Here is a 24794-nt window from a genome sequence, read left to right on the forward strand (position 1 = left end):
GAAAAAAGAAAAAAAAGAAAGAAAAAAGGAGAGGAAAAGAGAGAAAAAGAAACAAAATGCACGAGTCCGTGAAAAACAAGTTGACAAAGAAGAATGAGGGGGAGAGGAGTAGTGGAAACTAGTGGGGAAAAACCGAAAAAAAGAGGAGGCACGAGAAAATAAAAATGGAATGGAAACAAACTTAACCCTTGTTGGCCGATGTTTTGACGATCGCCATTGACTCTCCACGCGATTGCGTTTTTTTTTTTTTTTTATCTCGTTTCTTTTCGAGAGGGGCCTTTGACAAAATCGCGCTACAATGAAACCATTCGATGGAAATAGAAATAAATCGAAAAGGAATGATGAAATGAAATAAAATGGATCGTATTACGGAATAATGATAAATATCTGCGTACGAAATACGTGGGATGATAATAATATTGCTGATAATAGTAGAATAATGGAAACGAATAAGAGAAACGTACGCTTTGCGAAAAAAATAATTAAATAAAGATAGATTTAATAACGAATAAATGTGAAGGGATTCGAGAAAATTTTGAAATTTCGCGTTTCATTTCGAGAAATAATCGTGAGATTTTTCGTGTTAATTATGGACGATTCAAATCTTCTCTCGAAATTTATTTTTCATACGAGATAAATCGCGATTGGGAAATCACAATTAAGGGATCCAAAAAATGAAAACTTTCTCGTTTATTCGTTCGTCAGCTTGAGAATAAAGGTTTCGATACGTCGACATTGGAAACAAGAGCAACTGAGATTTCGAAACTTTGATTAAACTTCAAACCACTTTTCCACCTTAAAGTAACGATTCTCCTCGATCATGCCTGCTAGGTGTGACCAGAAATGGCAAGTTTGAAGAAACTTATATAACAATATACTTATATCTACGATTAATTAAAAAAATTTGTCTTCCTTTTTCTTCTGATCTCATTTTAAAAATTCAAAGAATTTCGATTATCTTCAATATCATTTTTGTTACTTTATATCAACGGCAATATCGTGTACACAATAATTCGACGACACATAATTCCATAATTCATTTAACAAATGAAATTTCTATGGCTCGAAATAAATCGAAGTAAATCAAGTTTGAAAATTTTTCAAATACACGTGAAATTAAATTAAAAATTAAATTAGAATTTAAATTATTATTATTTATTTAAGAATTTATTTAAGAATTTAAGAATTTAAATTAAATTCCTATATAAAGATTTTTAATTTAAACATTAATTTTCAAGAAAAATGGAATAAAAATGAAAAATTCATTACAATTTTATTACACGACTCCTCGACTGTATTGTACTATATATTTTTCCTCTATTCGACTCCATATTTATTTCTTAACAATTTAACACTAAACACACTTGCCCATTTTATACCTAATAATATCTTAGCCTCATCCATCATTCTACAAATTTCTCTCGCAAAGAATAATCCCTCCCTTCGTTTGCCCCATCGATTCTTCGAAAGATGCTCAAAATTTTCTGGTCCATTTCACTTCGAAGAGTGACACGACACACGGAAGCGCATAAGATCGATCGAGAGTCGCGGTGCAGTAAAGTGGAGCGTGGCCCTGTTTACGAGTGGTTCGTTAAAGGTGTGGATCGAAAACAATGCGGCCTCGTGCTTCGTTCGAAAAATGAAATTCTAAGAGATCGATGCTCGAGATGGGTGGAAAGGAAACTGGAGGAGGAGGAAAGAGAGAGGGAAAGAGAGGGAGAGAAAAAGAGAAAAAAATAGCCAAATCCAAAGGAATAGAATTCAACGGAGGAGGTTGGCTGGTTGGTCGATTTACGAGGTAAATAAATTTCGCGAAAAAAGGAATTCGCTTGGTGAGGGCCACGCTGCTATTTCTCTATGGGTAACCGTGTGGCCTTTCGTTCCCTGCGGAACCATTATTATCGAGCACGCGAGACTCGACGCGAGACAATGGCTGTGGCAAAGATTGGAAGGAGCCTGGCTCCCTTTTGCCTCTTTCTCGTATTTTCTACGCCGATGTCGAATTCGTCTTCCGGTTGACCGAGCGGAAATCTATCGCGATACTCCCCCCTCTCTGGTCATCTTTTGGATTTCGTTTGAATCGCGATACTGTGTACAATTTTTTTTTTTTTTTTCCTTTCCTTTTTCTAATCGTTTTTCATCCTTTATCTCTTTCAATTTTTTAAAATTTAACGCTGCTTGATAGAAATATTTATTTATATTTTTCTGTGTCTATTTATATTAATTATGTTATATTTATATAATTATTTATATAAATATATATATATTATATATATATTATATTTATATTTAAAATAGAATTAAAATCATTTTATAAGAAAGATTTTATATAAACAGAAAAATAGATGACGAAGTTTATTTTTATTTTTGCGCGAAAGATTCGGAGAGAAGAATTTCATTTTTTTACGTAAAGGTTCCTTTTTATAAATGATTTTAAGATATAAAGGCATAGAAATATGAAATAAAATCTCTATTTTTATCATTTGTCGTTATATCTTTTCTTTGTTAAATATTCGAAACTATGTGAAGTTCATTTTACCTAAGTAATTATCCTTCTATTATTCTATTATAAAATAATTTTAATATTCGTATAGATAAAGGATATCAAACAGACAAAAAGATAAAATAGATAAAATATAGAGAAAAAGCAATTTTTTTTTTTTACTTGTTTGGTTTTTAAATTTCCTAATTGATATTTAAAAAAAAGAAAGAATTAAAAAGAAATTTATATTCAATGATATATTAAAATATCTATCTATATTACAGATAAAATGAACGATTTCAATCGTTTTGGAACTTATTAAAAATATTAATTAAAAAATTTAATACGACAAATTCAATATTGATATCTCGTCAACGAGGTTAAAATTACTGCAATTAAAATCTTAATTAATTATTTATATAAATTATTACGATTAATATTCCAATTAATTAATTTATTTATTTTTTACTATTAATATTTTCCAATTTATATTTTCAACATGAATGACAGATCGTTTGTTCTTTTAATATAACCTTTTCGAAATTATTAACTTTTACGCGTTATGTTCAAAATATTTGTATAACAAATTCATTATTATTTTGGATTTAACGTCGAATCACATTTTATCATAATATACAATTTACTCTTTCATAATAAAATAATTAATAAAACAATATTCAAAATGTATTTAACTGATTTCGAGTTTTGAATTGACGTGTGACAAACGTTATTTAACAATATATTTAATACATATTAAATGATACAATATTTACATATTAAAATCATAAATTCTGAATGGTTTTACACATTTGTAAAATCATCTTATTTAAAAATATTACAAGCATCTTCTCTCAATTTTTTAATTTTTTCTTACCTTTATATTATTCAATCACTGAATATATTTAAAAATTTTTATTTCTTTTATCCAATCCACATATATCAAAATACTTTTAACTAATAGTATATTTCTATAATAAAAAGAAATTATTGAATTAATCAAAAAATTCGTAATTTTTATTAAAAGTTAACATTATATTGAATTTATGAACTTTCAAGGAACGAAATGTATCGAATATGCATCGTAAAAGCAAAGGCTCATACACGACAAAAATTACAGGATTTGGGTTTGTTGGAATCGTCCAGCTCTTCTCATCTTATCCCTTCAAGCCACGCATCATCCTTTTCGATCCAACAAATCCCCTGCAAGAAACAAAACAGTATCAGAGAGATACCTTTCTAAAAGATGAAAAAAAATCATAAATCAAACTGAACAATACCATACATCACGCCTAAAATATTATTATCCCCCTGAAAAGAAGAAAACTCTCTTTCCAAAATGAATCAAAACCTGAAAACCTCGCTCTTCACCAATCAAAATACTTAACAATCTAGAACCAGTACACAAGAACTGTATATATACTTTCCAATACTGTTCACATATCATTTCCCATGCATAACAACGGGGAATAACAACTGGGTTTGGATCGTTTCCAAAAGGGCGAAGATCAAGATGCGGAGCGATCCATCTTCGAGATCCAAGTTCGATCTTCCACACATCGCGCACAGTGGACAGGCGTACGCGAAATATCCGGCATAACTTTGATTTGAGCCGGAACTAACCCAGTTGTAGCCGGAATGACGCAGTGCGGAGGGAGGGAGGGGGTGGATCAGGGCGGAGTTTAAGGTCCTGGCGGGTCATAGTCCTTTGGGAAACCGGGCCGAGGCATCTGGTACTAACCCTCTGATTTCTGGCCGGCATCCCTCGCTTTTCGTACCCTGGGGCCATGCGAGACTGTGGGGGGAGACTTTAAAGGGGAGACTGTTGCGTTGATTGGCGACAGGATATTCTACTTGGGAACTAACAGGGTTTGGGATGTCCCGTCCATCCTTTATCCCGGCAAAGCTTCCGCGGAGCCTTCCCGTATCGCCTCCACGTTTCGAGTCTTGATCCGGGGGATATAATTGTTATATAAGTTAAGGGTGCCAACTTCAGATCCCCTGTTCCGCTATTAATAGATTCGCAATCGGAGGGAGAAGTTTGGCTGGACGCCGTTTATAGTTTCCAGGAGTTTATGTTGACCGATTGAATAGAAAGGTGAATAGAAACTGCGAAAAAATATGTAAAACGAGACAGATTAGATAGTTAATATTTTTTCGTTCTGTTTCGATGTTAAATATGTGGATATTTTAATTAAAAATATTAATAAAATGTGTACGTACCTTTAGTTAAAATATATATCAGTCAAGTAGAATTATAGATTTGCAATCAGCAGGAGAACTTTGGCTGGACGCCGTTTATAGTTTCCAGGAGTTTATGTTGACCGATTGAATAGAAAGGTGAATAGAAACTGCGAAAAAATATGTAAAACGAGACAGATTAGATAGTTAATATTTTTTTCATTCTCTTTCGATGCTAAATATGTGGATATATATATTTTTTTGATTAAAATTATTAATAAAATGCGTACGTACCTTCAGTCAAAAAATATATGTCAGTTAAATAGGACTATAGATTTGTAATCGATGGGAGAATTTTGCCTGGATGCCGTTTATAGTTTCCAGGAGTTTATGTTGACCAATTGTGAATAGAAAGGTAGTATAAGGTGAATAGAAACTGCGAAAAATATATAGATTAGATAATTATATTTTCGTTCTGTTTCGATGTTAAATATGTGGATATTTTAATTAAAAATATTAGTAAAATGTGTACGTACCTTCAGTTAAAATATATATCAGTCAAGTAGAATTATAGATTTTATTTATTAAACGATTTGTAATCGACGAAAAACTTTGGCTAGACGCCGTTTATAGTTTCCAGGAGTTGATCTATGTTGTGAATAGGAAGGTAGTAAACTGCAAAAAAAAAATATGTAAAACAAGATAAATTAGATAATTGTTAATATTTTTTTCGTTCTCTTTCGATGCTAAATATGTGGATATATATATATTTTTTAATTAGAATTATTAATAAAATGCGTACGTACCTTCAGTTAAAAAATATATGTCAGTTAAATAGGACTATAGATTTGTAATCGATGGGAGAATTTTGGCTGGATGCTGTTTATAGTTTCCAGGAGTTTATGTTGACCGATTGAATAGAAAGGTGAATAGAAAGTAAACTGCGAAAAAATATATAAAACGAGTTGTTAATATTTTTTTGTTCTCTTTCGATACTAAATATTTTAATTAGAAATATTAGTAAAATGTGTACATATCTTCAGTCAAAAAATATATCTTAGTCAAATAGGACTATAGATTTTCAATTGGCGGGAGAATTTTGGCTGGACGCCGTTTATAGTTTCCAGGAGTTTATGTTGACCGATTGTGAATAAAAAGGTAGTATAAGGTGAATAGAAACTGCGAAAAATATATAGATTAGATAGTTATATTTTCGTTCTGTTTCGATGTTAAATATGTGGATATTTTAATTAAAAATATTAATAAAATGTGTACGTACTTTCAGTTAAAATATATATTAGTCAAGTAGAATTATAGATTTGCAATCGACGGGAGAATTTTGGCTAGATGCCGTTTATAGTTTCCAGGAGTTTATGTTGACCGATTGAATAGAAAGGTGAATAGAAACTGCGAAAAAATATATAAAACGAGATAGATTAGATAGTTATATTTTCGTTCTGTTTCGATGTCAAATATGTGGATATTTTAATTAAAAATATTAATATGATGTGTACGTACCTTCAGTTAAAATATATATCAATCAAGTAGAATTATAAATTTGAAATCGACGAAAAACTGGCTAGATACCGTTTATAATTTCCAGGAGTTGATCTATGTTGTGAATAGAAAGATAGTAAACTGCATAAAAATATGTAAAACGAGATAGATTAGATAGTTGTTAATATTTTTTCGTTCTCTTTCGATGCTAAATATGTGGATATTTTAATTAGAAATATTATTAAAATGTGTACGTACCTTCAAATAGGATTATAAATTTGCAATCAACGGGAAAAGTTTAGCTGGACACCGTTTACAGTTGTGAATAGAAAAGTAATAATAACTGCGAAAAAAAAACGAGATAGATTAGATAATTGTTAATATTTTTTCGTTCTGTTTAGATGCTAAATATTTTAATTAGAAATATTAGTAAAATGTATGCTTCAGTTAAAAAATATATGTCAGTCAAATAGGATTAAGTTAGATTAGGTTATTAATTGTTTAAAATTGCTGAAACTATTAAAAATTGTATTGATTCGTTATTATGAATAGATTCCTCAGTATTTGCTTTTGTATATTAATTGTTTTAAATAAAAGTGTATATAAAAAATATTTAGATAAAAAAAAAAATTTAGATATCAAAAATACAAGTTGATGAAATAGCAAATGAAAAAATTCTTAATCATTGTAAAATTCACATAATAATATGGTCAGAGGCAATTAGTTAATTATATTTGAGAGTTAATGTAAGAAAACAATTTTAGAATCATAAAAAATATTTCAACGTTATTAATTTGTTTCCATGACAAAGGTTCCAAGAAATCGTATATTTTTCACATTATTCGTGGAACAACCATTAGACCGCTTCTAAGAGGCTTTGCAAAGGACTTGCTCCACCTTCTTCCTCCTCTTTTTCATAAACTTGTTTTCCATCAACAAACATCGCATGTATGATCACGTCAGAGAGTACGTTCAACGCGTCGAGAAATTTCTACACGAGAAAAATATCTGTATCTAAATGGCCATTAAGCTATCTCGAGGACTGTGAAGATCGATTTGTCAGCAAAAAATGGATGGAAAGAGATAGGAGAAAAGAAACGTATGTTCAAAAATTTGAGACCTTTGCCAGAACAAAATGGTAAAAATCATTTTTTAAAGGATAACCGGATAAAATGAATAGTGTTCTCGTCCATCAGATGCATTTATGCATCCCGATCCGAGTGTCCTCGCATTCAAGGAAGATGGATTTCGCTCGGAGTGAAAGGGGATCCCCGTGTTCCTGGCACGGTTGAAAAATAGATACACCGGCGGATCGAGTGGCTGTTCTCGCCCGGGAGAACTTGTAAAACACGGAGCCAATTTTTGTAACCGCATCCAACGTATGGAAATCCCGGCCAAGATTTCGCGGACGTTTCTTCGATAAGGAAGATGGATCTAGGAATTTGATCTAAGGAAGACCGGCTGATCGACTACAGAGAGGCATCCGCTTCCGCATTTATCAAGGAGAATTTGATAAAATTCGTGGATAAATGGATTAAGGAAGTTAGAGAAAGAATACTTGAAAGAGAGAGGTTAGGTTAAGTGGCTCGATCGACGCGCGTCTATCTACTATATCGATATATACGAAATATGACGTCATAAGATGGCGCTGTACCGGATTACATACCACTGCGACATCAAAACCAACTATTTCACTCGATGATATTTACTTTTCGAATTTTTTTTTTTTTTCTGTTTATCCATTTCATTTTTGTTTGATTTTGAAATCGGATAAATAAACGCGCTTTGGTAATATTGATTCAAAACGGGTAAATGTTTATCGTTAAACGTACAAATTAAGGGGATCAAGGATTTTAATAATTTCGACGTTTTTCATCGGTTTTATCAACGAACGATTTAACGTCATGGACGATTTTCCCGTCGATTGCAGGTACTTGCAAGACAAGCTTCCATTCATCGACCGTACCAGGACGGCGATATGGGGTTGGAGTTATGGTGGATACGCGACGGGAATGACGCTCGCCATGGATTATCACGGAGTCTTCAAGTGCGGCATGTCCGTGGCACCTGTAACAGATTGGGCTCTTTACGGTACGTCTAGAGATAATATTTTCATCCGGTTGAATACCGCATACTTTATCGTTATTTTATTGTTTCTTTTATCCTTTACTTTGCCGAATATTTAACATTCAATTCAACATCCTACTTTATCTATCTTTTATATTTTCGCATCTTCAGCCATTTTTATATATCCGTTAAATTTATATCCTTGGTTGAAGACGAAAATCGAGATTTGTTTCGAAAGAAATTCAACAATGCTCGGCAAAAATTTTGATCTCGTTCTTTCCGATATACAAGCTCGATTTATCGTTTAATTTATCGAAGAATATTATCCTTCATTTGGTCGCCGCATCCCGCCATTCGATTTGAACTGCAAACCTTGCTAAACCTTCCGTTCAATCTTGCGAAATTCCCTCTGCACGGATGTTTATATCCGAGGAATAAGTGGAATGTGTCGTTAACCTTTGAGCAAACGTTATTTCCAATCACATATTTAATATTTAACCGATCATTGAAACGATTAAACGTACCGTTTATCGAAATGAAACTTTGAATTAATCACAAGATGGAAAATGTTCGATTTCTGATACACCAGCTTGGTCACGATGATTTGCATGGTGGAAGTGTAAGTATCGAGGAGGAGCAAGTATCGAACAGGAGGGAGAGACGAGAAGTTGGACTCGGTTCGTTTCAGCCTCGATCGATTCAATTATTGTCGAGGTCTTGTCGCAACTGGCTACGCTCGCGTTTCAAGATATCAGATTTATTTCCTCGTCGAGGAATCATCGTTCGGAATCGTCCTTATCGCAACGAGGAATGCTCCATCTTCCTCGTCGATGCACATTTTTAACGCGAACATTTCTTCTTGAATGAAGATATCGTCTTTATAGATATCGATTGTTGTTGCGTTCTTCTTTCTTCTTTCTCGATGCTTTCTTCTATTTTTTGTTGAACGAAGAGTTTTCACTTTTATAGATGATTGATGATTGTTTATGTTCTTTTTTTTTTTATAAAAATTGTCATTTTTTTTTTTTTTTTTTTTATAGATATTGGAAGTCATATTTGAATATATTAAAGATACAATATCGTGTATATCGAAATACATGGATTGTAATACATAATATATACGCGTTTATTGAAATTTTTGGATACAAATATTTCAATGCTTTTGGAGATAAATTTTAGAGATCAAGCGAGCTTGATATATCAATCTTCTTATATCAAAATAAACGGTTAAATAAATCAATTATATAATATTTATCAATCAAAATATATTATATGTTATTCTATATAATTCATTTTAAATGTATACATCAAACATGTCTTTGTTATTATTATATTATATTATATTATATATTCAAGCATCAATATATTAATCTTGTGTTCTTTTTATATCATTTATATTATATTTCTCTAATTGAGTATAATAATAATCTACATTAAATAAAATTATATATAAAAATTTTAATAATATACAATATGATGCATGTATATATGTTTCCACTATACAATTTTTTTTATCATGATATATTTGACTGTTTAAAGGATCAATAATACAAAATAAAACACTATATGTTTACATGTGAATTTTAATTTCACATGGATATAATTTCAATACATGTATACTCATATTAATAAATGTATTAATCACTGATCATTATATGATATGCATGTAAATAAAAATGAAATGAAATGTAACATCAATTATCTCTCTCTCTTATTTTTTTTATTTAAATATTTCTTTGTCACTTCATTTTCTTTTCCCTTTTTTTTTTATCGAATTAAATTTAATAAAATTACTGCAAATAATAAACAAATATATAGATAGAGAACATATGTATAACGATGCATGCGAAAATAATAAATTCATTATTTGTACATTAATTATCAGTATATCGATGCAGTAAATATGTATTGGAATGATAATTATAATATAATTTCTCGGGACGAGATAATTTACACCCACGCGCTAATTAAAGATCATTAATGCGATATCGATGAATGTATATTCGATTGGAGAAAAAATTCTCATAACTCATCAAAAATTTAATCGATACGGGAGAAACAAACACTCCTCTTCATTGTAAACATTTCCATTTCCGGAAAGAATTTTCAATTCGCATTATTGCTTCATTTCGCTTGACTTCGCTTAACCAATCGTAATAAAAGAAGAAAAATATATATATATATATAGTATATACAACGTTGAACGCAAAAACTATTGTTCCTGGAATTGAATTCCATGCGAAATCGAATCGAAAATGTTGGTCGAGCGATCGTAACCGGAAACGAACGGTTCCTCCGCAACAGTTAACGGAAGAAAATGCTGTTACCGCACTTCACCGCTATAAATCATCGAGCGCAAATGTTCTATTAAATGGGTCTATTCGTAGGTCATTGAACGATTCAATTATTTTTCGCATGATTAATTTCGAAGATTTCCCCTGAGAATTCTTTGATTTTTCCAACGTTTCTTTATTTCTTTTAGAATTTAACGTGGAAATTCTTCGAACCCAGAAAAAATTATTTTTTGGAAAAATATTTTTGTAAGAAATAAATCGTAGATCTTTTCCGGATTAAACTTATTTTTCAATCTTTCGACATAATGATATTATAATATTACCAATATTTTTTAATACCATTGATATATTGGAATAAAATAAATAAACGTTTTACGCAGTGGCTGGTATCTTGAATCGTGGATTATTTTTATTTTTCGTGCACGATATCTTTCTGCATGCAACGATAATTGCCGATTTAAAAGTTAAAATGTAAATTTACTTTAAAGCGGTACAAGTGACAGTAAATAATTTTTCAGAATTTATCGCAAGGGAATAATTCTATTTTTAATCTTTCGATTTTTAAGTTCGACGAATTTTTGTAGTTTCGAAATAATTAATACCGTGTACAGTAGCGCTATACGCATGAAGCAATTTCCAGACAACCTCGCGGATTAATTAAGTGACATGCCGGATGTAATTCACAGGCGCGATTACGCGCGAAACGTGTCGTTTTGTTTGTTGCACTCTGTGGCAAAAAGAATCTCCTCTCAACGAGATTTTCCTTTGGATATTTTTAATTAAACTGCTGAAAAACTCGTAGATTGCTGTCACTTATATTCCCAACGTTAAATTTTTTATTACAATGGAATTTTAAAATTATTAATATCGTAGAAATATTTGCTCACGGATATTTTTTAACTGTGAAACACTTTGAGACGAATTTTTCTTTTCGACGATAAATCCAATACACGTGTAGTAAAGTGTTAATTTATTCGTGTGATATTTCTGAAAGATCGATTCTATTAAAACAAAGAAAAATTAGTTAATATGTGAAGATATCTATTGAGCTTAATTTATGATCAATTGAAGAATTGCCTATCCTATCGATATATTAACATTCCTGTATATATAATCCATAAATGCATGCATAAAACAAAAGAAAATACCAATTCTATAACACTGTAAAATGATTGGAATTTATTTTGAAAATAATGAAAAAAAAAATAGAAAAATTCGATGATCGATTACAGATTCGATATACACGGAACGATTCATGGGCCTGCCTTCCGACAACTTGCACGGTTACGAGCAAGGTCAACTATTGAACAAAGTGGATAACATTAAAACAAAGATGTATTACTTGATCCACGGCACTCTGGACGATAACGTGCACTATCAGCAATCTTTGTTGCTCGCCAAGGTTCTTGAGCAAAAGGATATTCTGTTCAGGCAACAGGTACGGTATTCGAGAGATTTATCTTCCGATAATTGATTTATTGCACTTTATTTCTTTGTTATTTTACCGAGAAATTTCGTTTATTTCTGAAAATGAGCGAAAGATAGATATACATTAAAAAAGAAAAAAAAAGACAGGAACGTGTCATTTCGCTTCCGTATTATTTCAAAAAGCTTACGAAATTATTATGCTTAGCATTCATCTACGTGCTTTTTGCCCGGTTCATGGAGTTTAATATTCACGATTAAAATCTACAAAGCGCATGCGAAGAACAATTTTATTCCGTATGAATAAATTCCCACTGTTTCGCTTAAGTTTCGCGTGAAACACTTTTATTTAAATGACAATTACAGTTGTGTTTTCATTGCAATCGACATTATTTGCTCCCTTCAAATAAACAGATCGTTTGTATTATTTTATCGCGTTAATGACATTCAAGTGAGATTAAAAACATTTATAAAAAAGATTATTCGCCGTAGAAAGAATAAAAATTTAATTTTTTTTTTTTTTTCTTTTACAGACATACACGGACGAGGATCATGGGATCGCTCAATCACGAGCTCATCTTTATCACTCGTTGGAAAATTTCTTGGACGAATGTTACGAAGCTTCATGATCACAGCGTCGAGGGAAAATGACAATCTAGATCCTTTGCGCCACCTGCCTCACATTCCACTTGTAAATACCTTGCCACTTGTACATATTCGATGTACAATATGTAATATGAAGCGTTAGTGTACATAATTGAAAAAGGAAAAAAAAAAAGGAAAAAAATAATTAAATACATTCGATTCAAACGTAATAATAAATTTGATAAAATAATAAAGTAATAAATTTGAAAGATATCGTTCTTCTTTCGATTCTTCGTGATTAATAACGAAGAAAAATTTCATATATTTGTAATCGAAATATAAAAATATGTATTGTAATCGAAGATCGAATATAGGAATTAATTATTTAGAGGATATATTTATACCTATTTGCGAATCGTTTGGGTCGAATGTAATTTTTGATTGTTAAGAAATCTAGAATTGGAGAATTTTTTTAATCTATTTTTTTGAGAGAGACTAGATCGTTTATCGAAGGCCTAATGGGCTCGAAAAAAATAAATTTCTAGCCCTCTTATGAATAAATAAGCCAACGTATAATTGCATCTCGTGAAAACATTTTTTAAAAGTAAGCTTCGTGAAATGACAGATGCAATGCGTTGTATAATCGCCGATAATTCAAAAATATCGAGAATAAGACGAATGTTTTTTGTGAGATATATTATATTGTTAATAAACAAATGTTATTAAATATTATAACGATAAAAATTCGTACGTTCAATTACGAATTTATAAGACATGTTCCTCTTTCGTTTCAAGCGTTATATGCGAGGCAAGTGAGAATTATGTGAAATGAAGTATATAATTAAACTCTCTAGGGAGTGTTTTATGAAAAATAAAAATAAATATTCGGCTCGGATATTGTTTATCTCTGAAAGAAAGAAAAATCCAATGTTGATCGCATATTCAATATTCAATACTTTTACTTTTTTTTTTTTTAATTTCAAAACTTGGTGGTATGGTATAGGTTTTATGCAAGAGATTATTTTCGCTTTTTTTTTTTTACATTAATAACATGATATTTAAGCTACAATTATTATATATGTTCTACGTTACAAAAATATTATTTCAATATTTAAAATATAAGTTGATATTAATTGAATGTATCTATAAGTAAAAGAACATTATTGATTCTTTGTTAATTTTATTAATGTTAGAATAAAGAAGCCTGTTTAATACTATTATAGTGTAAAACATCTATTGTATATATAATTAAGTTGCTGGACTGGTTGTTAAAAAATTCCTCAATAGAGCATATATTTCTCTTTACTATTAAAGGAAATATAAAAACATTATCGCGATTAATATTTAACATTTAAGTCTACCCCGGTAGTTTAACCAATGTACTTTAAATACGAAAATTTTATAATGAAAGGACTACTATAATGGTTTCAAAGACAGATTAATAGGAATTTCTCAAACTAATTGTTAATCTTTTATTCCAATATATTGTACAAAATATTTAATCAAATATATACAATAAAAATACATTATTACAAAATTTTCAACCATGCATAATTACAAAGAATGTAATGATAAATTAACAGTATTATATGAAATTATTATAATAATGATTATTATTATTACTATTATTATTATTATTATTATCTATTCATTGATATTTGTTAAGTGTATTATGAATAAAGTTCTATGTTTTATTAACACAGAGTGTTATGTTTTGATGATTATTTACCAATCAATTAAATAAGGAATGTACAAATTAAAATGTACAATAAAAATTTATATTATGAATTCTCTGTCTCTTTAAATCTGAAAAAAAATATATTTAAACATTTCTTCTTGCAAAAAATCATATTCATAAAAAAATTCTTTTTTCAAAAATTATTTTTTATGCTTAAATAATATTAAAAAAACATACTTGCACTTAGTACATGTATAAAATACTGTTTGTCCTTCATCTGCTGATCTCAATTGCAATGTAGCGTATGACATTTTATCATTTTGACATTGAGGACATTTTCTTTCAACAATTGGTCCTTCTGCTTCTTCTTTTTCGTCATTTTGTTTTGATAGAGCATAAACATTTGTTTTATTAAAATGAATAGTATAAGACATTGACATATCTCCAAAAGCTAATAATAAAAATTTATTATTTAAAAATAATTCTTTAAAATTATTTAATACAGTAAATAATTTTCATTTTTAATTTTAATAATTTGATTTTTTTAGTGAAACAAAAGAAATTTAAAAGAATAAAAGCAAAAATTGTAAATAAATAATAAATACCTTCAGGACCCCATACCCTTTTGCAAGCATAACATGTTACATTTCCTTTATCACCTAACAATGGTAAAATTGATCCACAATCAGAACAAAAGCCAGGAGTACTTATAAAAGAAACAGTAGAATTTTGTTCCATTTCAGATTAAATAAAAATAACTGATTGTAACCTTAAAATGACTATAACCTCTTGATGCAATAAAAACATACACATACATGTGAATTGAAAAACTACTTCTGCTAATAAACCATGAAATATTGAATATAAGAAAGAAAACTTATATCCTAAATTGAAATAGATATTGCTTATCTAGTATATATATTTTTTATGCTTATTTCATGGAAACTATTCCTAACGTTCAATATAGCTACATATCGCGCGGCGTTTCTGCGCGTGTATGTTTTGCTCGTTTACTCTATCAGAACCGGCAAAATGGACGATATAGCACTCCGAGTATCTGATCATGTTTTAGAAGTGATTTTTTCTTATTTAGACTTGCATACGTTGAGAAACTGTTCGTTAGTGTGCAAGCGATGGAATCGTTTCTTAAATGATGAGAATAATGATGCGTGGAGAATGCATTGCATCAGAAAGTTAGCCCAAGAAGCACTTAGTTCCGATTTATTATCATCGGTGCCTACTTATAAATCAAAGCTCCGTGCATTTTATCATGCATGGAATCCTAATGACTGCTCTCGTAATATTTATATTAGGCCCAATGGATTCACTATGCACAGGTAGCACCTTGGATTCTGTCATTTCTGTGTGTAATTTACATTTTAATTTGGATCGTTGTACAGTGTCAAATTTTTTCTGTTATATGTATATAATCGAGAAATTAAAAATATTTTAAATATTTTAATATTGAAATCTTCGAATAATATTGAAAGTTCAACTGCTTCATAATAAAAATTAATTATTTAAATATAAAATAATAAATTTTCGGTGTTAAGTGTGTTTTTTATGTAATAAATGTTAAGTGAGTGCTTGAATCTTTACTACTTGAGTTATAGGAATCCAGTTGCTCAAAGCACAGATGCCTGTAGAGGTAAAATTGGTTTTCGACATGGACGTCATGCCTGGGAAGTTATTTGGGAAGGACCTCTGGGCACAGTGGCAGTAATAGGAATAGCTACAAGAGAAGCACCTTTATTATGTCATGGATATGTAGCATTAGTTGGTTCTGATGAGCACTCATGGGGATGGAATCTTGTAGATAATCATCTACTACACAATGGAAATGTACAAGGAAATTATCCTTTACTTAACAATGCTCCAAAATATCAGGTATATTACAATTTTTATGATATAACTTTTTATATAGGTAAAGGGACATTCCTTAAAATAAACAATATAATTTTATAATTATCAGGTTGGGGAAAGAATTAGGGTAATATTAGATTGTGATGATAATACATTATCTTTTGAAAGAAATTATGAATTTTTGGGAGTGGCATTTAGAGGTATTGTATCTCAATGTTTCCTAGTTAAAAATAAATTAAAAAAAAAAAAAAAAAAAAACAATTTTTTTGATATTAATGAAAGATTAAATGCATAGGATTGCCAGACAAAAGATTATACCCATCTGTATCTGCTGTATATGGAAATACAGAAGTATCTATGGTATACTTAGGACCACCTCTAGATGGCTAACACTTTATTTCTAATAGAAACATATCTTCAAAAGTTTGATAAAATTTGGATGCAAAATTTTCTGCATCATACCAAAATGTCTACTATGAAGTAGAACAAGCACACCAATGAACTGTATGATACTCTTTAAGAGAGATGTGTGCCTGTTCATTCAGTCAATAACATTGTAAATAGTATTAGCATTCCATTTCAATCGATAAATTCATGGTAGTGCTTTATACAATGCTAACAGTTATAAGTTACTCAACAATCAACATTAATAAATTCATTTCATTTAAATCATATATCTGCTAATAGTGCTAAAACTGATCTGTACATTTTATAATGAAATTTCCCGTTTAAATTTTATATTTGAAAGTATCTTTATACACGAAAGTTGAGTGACATATTACTGATTTTGAAATAAATGTAAAAATATTCTTAAGTTAGACGATGTGTGAAAAGAAGTTCCTTCACGAATTACATATGTTCTTTAAGAGAACATAAATTGAATTATTTTATTATTCTGAAATCTTAAATCATATAGATTATAATTTTTAAGTAATATTTATGCACAGAGAAATAAGTTCTTTGTTTTTCCTTACAGTATTAATATTTGAGTCTTCGTAAAAATATTTTGCTTTATATGAAATCTATTCATATGCCAATAAAATGGCAAATTCTTATTTGTTTATAAAATAGTCATATATTTAATTTATTTCGATCATTATAAAGACACGAATTAAAAATTAAATTCATTTTTTCATCGTTTTTAATTATATAGGAGCCGTAAAACAAACTGTGATTCATCTTATTATGTATTATTTTATTATATTAACACCATAAAGATATCTTAATAAGATATCTTATGTTTAGCATATTTAAGATCTTTTTGTATAAAATATTATGTTTATTTTTCCTTTTTTTTTTTCGTAAATTTATTATATTATATTATAGATATTTATATGTATTTAAAAAAAATTATTTATTTTCTAAATATAGGAATCAATTTTTCTAATATTGATAAAACTCAAGCAGCGAAATTGACAAACAATTCGAAGAAAACTTCGTAATTACATACAGTATACAGGGTGTTCCACTTAAAGTGTTCATAGCTGCTTTATTTTTAAATGTACAAAACAATGTCGTAAATTGTAAAATATCATGTGATAAACATCACTCAATTTGTATGATAATTAATATTTTTCTTTTTAAGTAAAGCGAAATAATATGCTAAAAATAAAATTAGTACCTGTCGAATTCATTTATACGACATTATAGTCGAACTGATTTTTTTTTCTCTATGAGAATTTTGTTTTTTTTATGTATATGTATGTAATTTGTGTATAAATATTCATTTAGTTATGAAATCATATATTTTAAAATTAAATTAAATATATTTTAAATCATATATTTATAATCGCAGTATATAAAGTTTATATGATCACTATTGTGATTGATGCACAACAAATCTTATTTAACTAATGTAATCAACTTTTTGATTCGCTTATGCATTTAGTATAAGAAAATTATGTATCAACTACGCGTGAAATTTGTACATCGTGCTCTGTGAAATGTATTTATAGATAGAAATTATTCATTAGCGCCGATAATTGACGCCGAGAATTTCATAAACGAAATCACGAGTAAGAATGATTTCAAATGTACATATTCATTATGGTCATTGTGTTTGTTACAAGTAGTTTCAATGAAATTATGTTTTTTCTAAACTTTTGTACAGAATCGTGTACATACATATATAGTAATCATGGATGTACGAGAAGAAAATAAACCTTGTTTTGTATCTATTTAATGGATTCATATACATAAATAGCAAACATTACGGATCATGGACTGATTTAGAATTAATATTTCTCTCGATCGATCATCGGTCCAATCAAATCTCCATAAAAAGAAGTATACTCTCGTTTCGAAAAAATACGAAACGTAATATAAGTTAACTTCGAATACGAACTATTGATATTATATGTGGAGTATAGTGGTGCCTTATTACAATTTTTTCGACATGATATTGATATGGCTATGATGATACATGATAGCATTAAGTATTCCAATATTAATAGATATCAACCAATATATAATAATTCGAAAAGTCGGTAACAAAAGAATCATTTTGTAAAACACGTGTTACGCATGCATCATATAATCATTTGCGAAACTATTCTGTACAAATGTTTAGAGAAAGAATGAATTAGTCGTAATACGATTAAGCTTGGAACACCAGTATACTTGCACGTATATCAGAAATATGAGAGTTTTAAATAAACATAAAAAAAAAAAAAAAGAAATGTAAATCGCTCTGTAAATAAATTATTTTATTTTAATGCTTTAATGTTTGTATTGTTGCATACCACGAATCATAATGATTGATAAATTTTAACATTTTTTTCTAAGAAAAAAATGAAACAAATGTTTGGTATCATAATTTATTTAAACACAAGAAATACTTCGTATAAACCTTTTCCACCTCGTATTCCTTATACAAATCAACGCGATTTAATACGCAATTTGAAATCAAACATAATGTTTCTTTCATTCTTCGTTCTTTACGGATTAAATTCCACATTTAATATCAAATTTATACACGATTGCTATCGCTATGACGATAACGCTTCCTATAACTTACAAAAATATAATAGCAATTTATTATTACATTTAATTTTTATTGCTGTGCAACTTGTAAATAAATTCTAACTTAATTATATTATACGTATTAAAGATTCAATGTTGCAATCGAGTAATTAAAAGTAAATTGTTAATTGGAATTAATCCAAAACTTTCTTTGGTATATTGAGACATTGAATCTTATACATATTCTTATATTATACAGTAATGATTTTCACTATTCATGCTTATTTAAAATTATGCTTATTTTATGATAAATAGAGCTAATAAATTTGAAAAAAAAATAGATATACATAATACATAATATTTTTGTTTTTATTAAATCTAATAAAAAATAGTGACTCAAAATACATATTATTTATACATATGTATTAGTGTTACGTACTTTATTAGATTTATATATATATATGTATTATATACAATTATACATATTTATACATATGTATAAATACATAATTTAATAATTATTTATTTTATTATTTAATTTGTAATAAAAGTTCTTGTTGCACAGCAAATAATTGCTAATATTTAATGCATATTAAAAACAAATATTGTTATAAAAATTTTTTTCTTATTATTATAGCATATCAAAAATCAAAATTAAACTTTTCCGAGGCCTTTGTAATCGCAAGTTAAATGCAAATAATATTTAGCTTAAATAAAATGTAAAAGTTTTTTTAAATATCAATCAACTCTTTCGTGTGAAATTCGTGTATGAAATGATTATTTATAATATCTTATTTTTATTAAGAAATAAATTAGATATTTATTTCTTTTTAATAATTTTTTCATGATTCTATAATTTCTAATTTATTTATTTTCCACACAAAAGAATTTTAAAATTAATTGTATAAAAAGTGCGCACAATTGAAGCATAATGAATCGAGATATTAAAGTTATAATTACAAATATTATATATAAAATTTTCCTTCAATCTAAAAAATAATAAAGAAACTATTTGATATAAGTTAATGAAAATTTTCAATGTAAAAATTTAATAAAGTATATATGAAATAGATAAAAAATTTTTCATTAGGCCATGATATTATAAATATTTACTTTCTTGTGTAAATTTATTAAATATTATGAGCAAATATTCATTTTAAATGGTAGTCTACAAAAAAATAAAAATATGATTAAACAATTTAAACAAAAAATAGGAAAATAGGATGTACATAAAAAGTATGCACAAGACAATTATTTGTTATAATACTTATTTGAATTTTATATTATCACAAATTTTTATATAGATTTTTGCTAAATATTTTAAAACTTTTGAATAAATTTACGCATAAAAAATGCATAAAAAAATATTAATTTTAATAGTTATATAAAATTATTACTTGATGTAAAATTTTTTTCATTGATTTCTGATTGATTCTCATGTTGCATAATTAAAATAAATATTTTATTATCTGTGCACACTATTAACACAATTTATTATATTTATTTAAAATAGATAAGCATTAATTTTTATTATTTATTAAAATATTTGTCTTTTGTATTTCATATCACATAATTAATCATTATATCACAATAAATCTGCTTTTTATGAATAATGAGAATGAGAAATTATCTTCTGGAAAAAAATAATTCATTAAACTAAAAATAAATAAATCACAAAATTCATTATTTGATTTAGCATGTTTGTCTTTTAATTGTGACAGGTACATTATTTCCATAATTAAATTTATCTCTATTATAGTATGATAAGATAAGCATTATAATAATAATATATTTAAGTGTAAAAGAAGATAAAATTGATTCTTTAATTACACTGAAAAAATTGTATCCAAAATAAATGTTTTAAAACAATTATTTATGGAATGAATTTGAAATAGTTTGTATATACATAAATAATTCAATAGTATAAAAGAATAATCACATACAAAGAAATTTTTATAATAATAAAAAAATAGCATATAAAACAATTATTCTCTTTAAATTTTGTTTGTATTTTGTTGTATTTTTAAAAATTGCCGTGTTTTTAAATAGAAAACTGATTTACATATAACATTCCTAATCAGATGCATAAAAAATGTGAGATCATTGAATTCTCAGAGTGAATAATCAGAGAATTCTAAATGAAAAAAAATGTGCTATATAGCACAATAGTAGGACCTATTTAAAATTTATGATATTCATTACGTATTTATTTGAAATTTATAAATCCCTAATTACTATTATAGTTTGCTCTACACTGTTTCTATTCAATGTATTCACATATACAATGTGAAAAATAATTACAGAATTGATTATTAAAAAAAAATCTGTAATTGTTACAGATTATAACTATATATTATGAATGCATATATAATAAACACAAATCAGTTTGTGTTCATTTAGTTATTGACATATAAACTTATATATGTTTTTGAATCAAATTGAATTGCAGCAGAATAATATTCATATAATAATTCATCAATATTACGAAATATTATTCTAGTTTACATGCGTATGTCCATTCCCTGAGGTATCTTCATATAATTTCTCATTATCATCACAATTGTTTTTTGTTGGAAATACACATTCAAGCGTTGGTTTTACTTTAGTCAATGAAAACTTTGTTAAGAAAAAATCAGATATATAACAAAATAGCTTACATAATAATGGACATAGTAATCCTTGATGAATAAATGTCCACATTCGATAATTTTGTCCTTCAAATGGGTCTAAAATAGCAGCACATAACATATGACTAAGATTTACTTGTGTGGGCTAAAAAATGAAATATTAGAATTAGAAATGAAATAGAAAATAAATATAAATAAAAATTGTTGTATAAATATAAATAAAAATAAAAAACGTTATATAGTAACACATACCAATGCAATAGGTTGGATAATCCAAAAATGATAAGCTAAATTTATTCCATAACTAAATATACACCAACTCATGTCTGATAGAGGTTCGATATTATAAACACCTAAGGAAAAAAGTAAGGATAAAATATATATTAAATGAATATATTAAATGAATAAATATATATAAAATGAAATAAAAGATTAATATTCAAAATAATTTGCAATTACCTCCAATTCTCAACAGATAATATGGTATTACCACCATTAATCCATGTTGAATGTAGTATAATGCTTTATCTGCAAATATCTGAAACAATTATATCAATATAAATTTATACCAAAAAATATTAAAAAATGTTTCTTAGTAATAAAAAATGATTTACTCTGCGAGATTCTGTTTCTGGAAATAAATATGCTAAAAATGGTCCATTTAAGAAGTTTAAATGTATCCTAAAGATAGCTGTGACCGTAGGACTAGGATTTGCTGCCAATAAATATAACTATAGCATAAAAAAGATAATAATTAATTATATCAGCATAAATAAAATATATATATTTCTTATTCAAATTTTATCACTTTTATTTATTTTACCTGTACTGCTGATGTTATATGACAAGGATTCAATATATATATAACTGTTCTACTGGTAAACTTAAATCCAATTTCCATTCCTAATACTAATGACATAATGATTAATAAAATCCTTCTACCAACACAATCTTGATTTACATATGATACTTTAGATGGTAATTTGATTCTTTTGTAACCCCATACTAGAAAACTTATTATGAATATTGATATAAATAATGTTTCAATAATTCTTTGTTTTAAACTTAAATAATATGCACATTCTGGTCCTACATTACGTGGTATAGAGACATTAACACCATCATATGCCCATTCAAACATTATTACGAATTCTTTTTATGCAACTGAAATTAAACAAAATTAAGATTAATTTAAATAGAGATTAACTTACGTTTAAATCTGTACTATCCGCAATGACGAATTTCACACTACCAGTAAATAGAACGTTTTAGTAAATACTGTACGTAATTCCTTAATGCCTGTATTTGAACATTACATAAACAAGAAATAAAATATAAAGAGAATTAATAATGAATTATAATTTATTATATTTAAATGTTATATTGGATAATATAATTATTGATTCACCGAAACGAAGAGTCTTTAAATAGAAAATCATTGAATTTAACGTACCTATTTTCTCAAAATCTAATAAACTCAAAAGTAACATAGAATACTTTAAATTGATATGCACTGTATAACAAGTTGTATTAACACACAGTTGTAATAAATGAATTTCATACTGAGCACCGCGTATTTCCTACTGACGTATCCTACCGAAGAACTTCAAAATTCTGTTACCATCTTCATATCATTTTCAATAATACCGACTCAGCACAATAAAATATCACAGGTACATCACAGATGATGCCTATATTATATTTAACAGATGGCACCATTATATTCTTATAAAATCAACTCGGCCGATAGTCTGTTCACGTTTTAATTCTTAATATGAATTTTTCTATTTATTTTCGATCGCATAAAGGAAAAAAGAAAAAAATTTAGTATGGATATGCGTAAACAATATTTAATTGAAAATACAGTAAATAGAAAAAAAAAGAAGAAAGAAAAAAAAGAGGGAAAGAACGATTAAAATGAATAACTAATCTAAACTAATATTAAACGAAAAATAAGTGAGTTTTTAAGTTTCTTAGAATAAATATCAAAAAACTAGCAGAAGAAACATACCTGATATTGAAAGTGTATCCACTGTTGCAGCGAATATATTCAAATAATTACACAAGAGAATTTTACATCACAGTCAAATTTAAGCAAGACCAAACAAAAACTAAAATAGAACAAAGATTGCTGTTGCGCGGAATTTCAGTATTGCCAAATATGCAGCTAAGAGAAAATTCTGCGCTGATAAAATTTAAAATAGAAGCAAATGAATATGTGAAAGCATTCAAATTAACGTAATATAAAATTCATGAAAAATTTATGGAAATAAGCGGTTTAACATAAATGTAAAAAAAGATTTAATCGAGTTTTCTGACTCGCTGTATAAAGAGTTAAAGAAATCAGAATACTTTACAAAACAACAAAAAAGGAAAACCAATAGAACTAAATAAATTCTAAATCAAAAACTGTCATATTTGAAAGAATGTTTCTTACAGATTATTTTAAAGTTTATAAATCGTGGAATATCCAGAGAAATATGGAGAACTTATTAAAGAACAAGCAAAAAATAATTAAATTCTAGAAAAAAAAGAAAAACATTTATAAAAGATATTGCTTAATATATTTCAAATAAATAACAGAAAAAATATTAGAAAGAAATCGCCATTACTCAAAATTAAATTGATAAAATACATAAATTGATTTAACAACTAATACACGATATCCCATTACTTTTAAAAGTCAACACGAAGATCTTACTTGTAACTTAATAAATCTCAATAAGTACATAAAATAAACGCGTGCGCAGCCAATCGGATCATATTATTTGCTATAAAATTTATAATTGTATCATAGATACGATTATGAATAGTATAGTAAATAATAATGATTTCCCAGGTCTCACCGCGTGGAGGTAGCTGCGAATTGGAGACCCACCCTATCCGCGATCCCATCCACCCTCCTTTACGTAAAAATTTATTTAAAATCAACGATAAATCTTCCTTTTGACGTAGAATTGCAAAACGTTCGATCGTCGATCGTTGTGCAAAACGAACAGCAAAAGGAATTTTAAAAGGAAACCGACGCGACAATCTAAACCTGAAAATGAAATTTAAATTATACCTTACTCGTATATAACTCTATATGAAATACAGACACATTATTTCATGCGTGTATCAATATTTTATATATTCAT

At 27.8% G+C, this 24794-nt stretch overlaps 4 protein-coding genes and 1 long non-coding RNA gene across 22 annotated transcripts in view; 2 read left to right on the top strand and 3 right to left on the bottom strand.

Moving 5' to 3' along the window:
• LOC122710909 (venom dipeptidyl peptidase 4-like) overlaps nucleotides 1-14082 on the top strand; it is a 259765-nt gene extending 245683 nt beyond the window's left edge. For all 11 annotated transcript variants that reach the window (XM_043929145.1, XM_043929147.1, XM_043929146.1 and 8 more), the window contains 3 exons: nucleotides 8088-8248; nucleotides 11751-11956; nucleotides 12477-14082. In XM_043929145.1, the coding sequence (XP_043785080.1) occupies nucleotides 8088-8248; nucleotides 11751-11956; nucleotides 12477-12572 (463 nt within the window). In that variant the 3' untranslated portion in view covers nucleotides 12573-14082. The remainder of the gene's footprint in view (nucleotides 1-8087; nucleotides 8249-11750; nucleotides 11957-12476) is intronic.
• On the bottom strand, nucleotides 3401-6271 carry LOC122710917. Of its 2 annotated transcripts, XR_006346023.1 has the most exons (9): nucleotides 6179-6271; nucleotides 5940-6067; nucleotides 5467-5839; nucleotides 5197-5335; nucleotides 4955-5096; nucleotides 4703-4830; nucleotides 4221-4588; nucleotides 3584-3682; nucleotides 3401-3450 (listed from the first exon to the last, which is right to left on the bottom strand). It is a non-coding gene; the product is annotated as an uncharacterized LOC122710917 (long non-coding RNA). The 2 variants fall into 2 exon arrangements; XR_006346022.1 differs by lacking the exon at nucleotides 3401-3450 and having other exon boundaries at nucleotides 3461-3682.
• Nucleotides 6277-23280, bottom strand: LOC122710912 (transmembrane protein 164). Of its 6 annotated transcripts, none has more exons than XM_043929163.1 (8): nucleotides 23111-23279; nucleotides 22481-22821; nucleotides 22272-22388; nucleotides 22117-22195; nucleotides 21910-22010; nucleotides 21688-21802; nucleotides 6416-6500; nucleotides 6277-6298 (listed from the first exon to the last, which is right to left on the bottom strand). In XM_043929163.1, exons 2-7 carry the CDS (start codon nucleotides 22796-22798, stop codon nucleotides 6442-6444), a joined length of 789 nt encoding a protein of 262 aa, XP_043785098.1. In that variant the 5' UTR covers nucleotides 22799-22821; nucleotides 23111-23279; the 3' UTR covers nucleotides 6277-6298; nucleotides 6416-6441. The 6 variants fall into 6 exon arrangements, with proteins under 6 accessions (XP_043785098.1, XP_043785097.1, XP_043785096.1 ...); XM_043929161.1 differs by lacking the exons at nucleotides 6277-6298; nucleotides 6416-6500 and adding an exon at nucleotides 22910-22956 and having other exon boundaries at nucleotides 20986-21802; nucleotides 22481-22662; nucleotides 22738-22821; nucleotides 23111-23280; XM_043929162.1 differs by lacking the exons at nucleotides 6277-6298; nucleotides 6416-6500 and adding an exon at nucleotides 18872-19080.
• On the bottom strand, nucleotides 14160-15013 carry LOC122710915 (DNA-directed RNA polymerase I subunit RPA12). Its single transcript, XM_043929167.1, has 3 exons — nucleotides 14812-15013; nucleotides 14444-14657; nucleotides 14160-14334 (listed from the first exon to the last, which is right to left on the bottom strand). Exons 1-3 carry the CDS (start codon nucleotides 14942-14944, stop codon nucleotides 14310-14312), a joined length of 372 nt encoding a protein of 123 aa, XP_043785102.1. The 5' UTR covers nucleotides 14945-15013; the 3' UTR covers nucleotides 14160-14309.
• On the top strand, nucleotides 15134-17157 carry LOC122710913 (F-box/SPRY domain-containing protein 1). 2 transcript variants are annotated; one of them, XM_043929165.1, is made up of 4 exons: nucleotides 15134-15543; nucleotides 15820-16093; nucleotides 16179-16269; nucleotides 16365-17157. In XM_043929165.1, the coding sequence occupies exons 1-4, from the start codon at nucleotides 15134-15136 to the stop codon at nucleotides 16457-16459; spliced, it is 870 nt and encodes a 289-aa protein (XP_043785100.1). In that variant the 3' UTR covers nucleotides 16460-17157. The 2 variants fall into 2 exon arrangements, with proteins under 2 accessions (XP_043785100.1, XP_043785101.1); XM_043929166.1 differs by lacking the exon at nucleotides 16179-16269.
• Nucleotides 23281-24794: the final 1514 nt, after the last annotated feature.

Source organism: Apis laboriosa, unplaced genomic scaffold (assembly GCF_014066325.1).
Source record: "Apis laboriosa isolate Shangri-la unplaced genomic scaffold, ASM1406632v1 scaffold161_cov148, whole genome shotgun sequence".
In the NCBI taxonomy this organism is placed as follows: Eukaryota; Metazoa; Arthropoda; class Insecta; order Hymenoptera; family Apidae; genus Apis; species Apis laboriosa.

Excerpts from the sequence above, each read along its gene's own strand:
- LOC122710915 (XM_043929167.1), bottom strand. The coding sequence starts at position 14,944 with ATGGAACAAAATTCTACTGTTTCTTTTATAAGTACTCCTGGCTTTTGT. Across the intron at positions 14,658-14,811 it reads AAGGGTATGGGGTCCTGAAG|CTTTTGGAGATATGTCAATG; the intron begins GTATTTATTATT and ends TTTTATTATTAG. Across the intron at positions 14,335-14,443 it reads TATACATGTACTAAGTGCAA|ATTTAAAGAGACAGAGAATT; the intron begins GTATGTTTTTTT and ends ATTTTTTTTCAG.
- LOC122710913 (XM_043929165.1), top strand. The coding sequence starts at position 15,134 with ATGCTTATTTCATGGAAACTATTCCTAACGTTCAATATAGCTACATAT. Across the intron at positions 15,544-15,819 it reads AATGGATTCACTATGCACAG|GAATCCAGTTGCTCAAAGCA; the intron begins GTAGCACCTTGG and ends CTTGAGTTATAG. Across the intron at positions 16,094-16,178 it reads ACAATGCTCCAAAATATCAG|GTTGGGGAAAGAATTAGGGT; the intron begins GTATATTACAAT and ends TATAATTATCAG.
- LOC122710912 (XM_043929159.1), bottom strand. The coding sequence starts at position 22,798 with ATGTTTGAATGGGCATATGATGGTGTTAATGTCTCTATACCACGTAAT. Across the intron at positions 22,196-22,271 it reads CAGAAACAGAATCTCGCAGA|ATATTTGCAGATAAAGCATT; the intron begins GTAAATCATTTT and ends TAATTGTTTCAG. Across the intron at positions 21,803-21,909 it reads TTATCCAACCTATTGCATTG|CCCACACAAGTAAATCTTAG; the intron begins GTATGTGTTACT and ends TTCATTTTTTAG.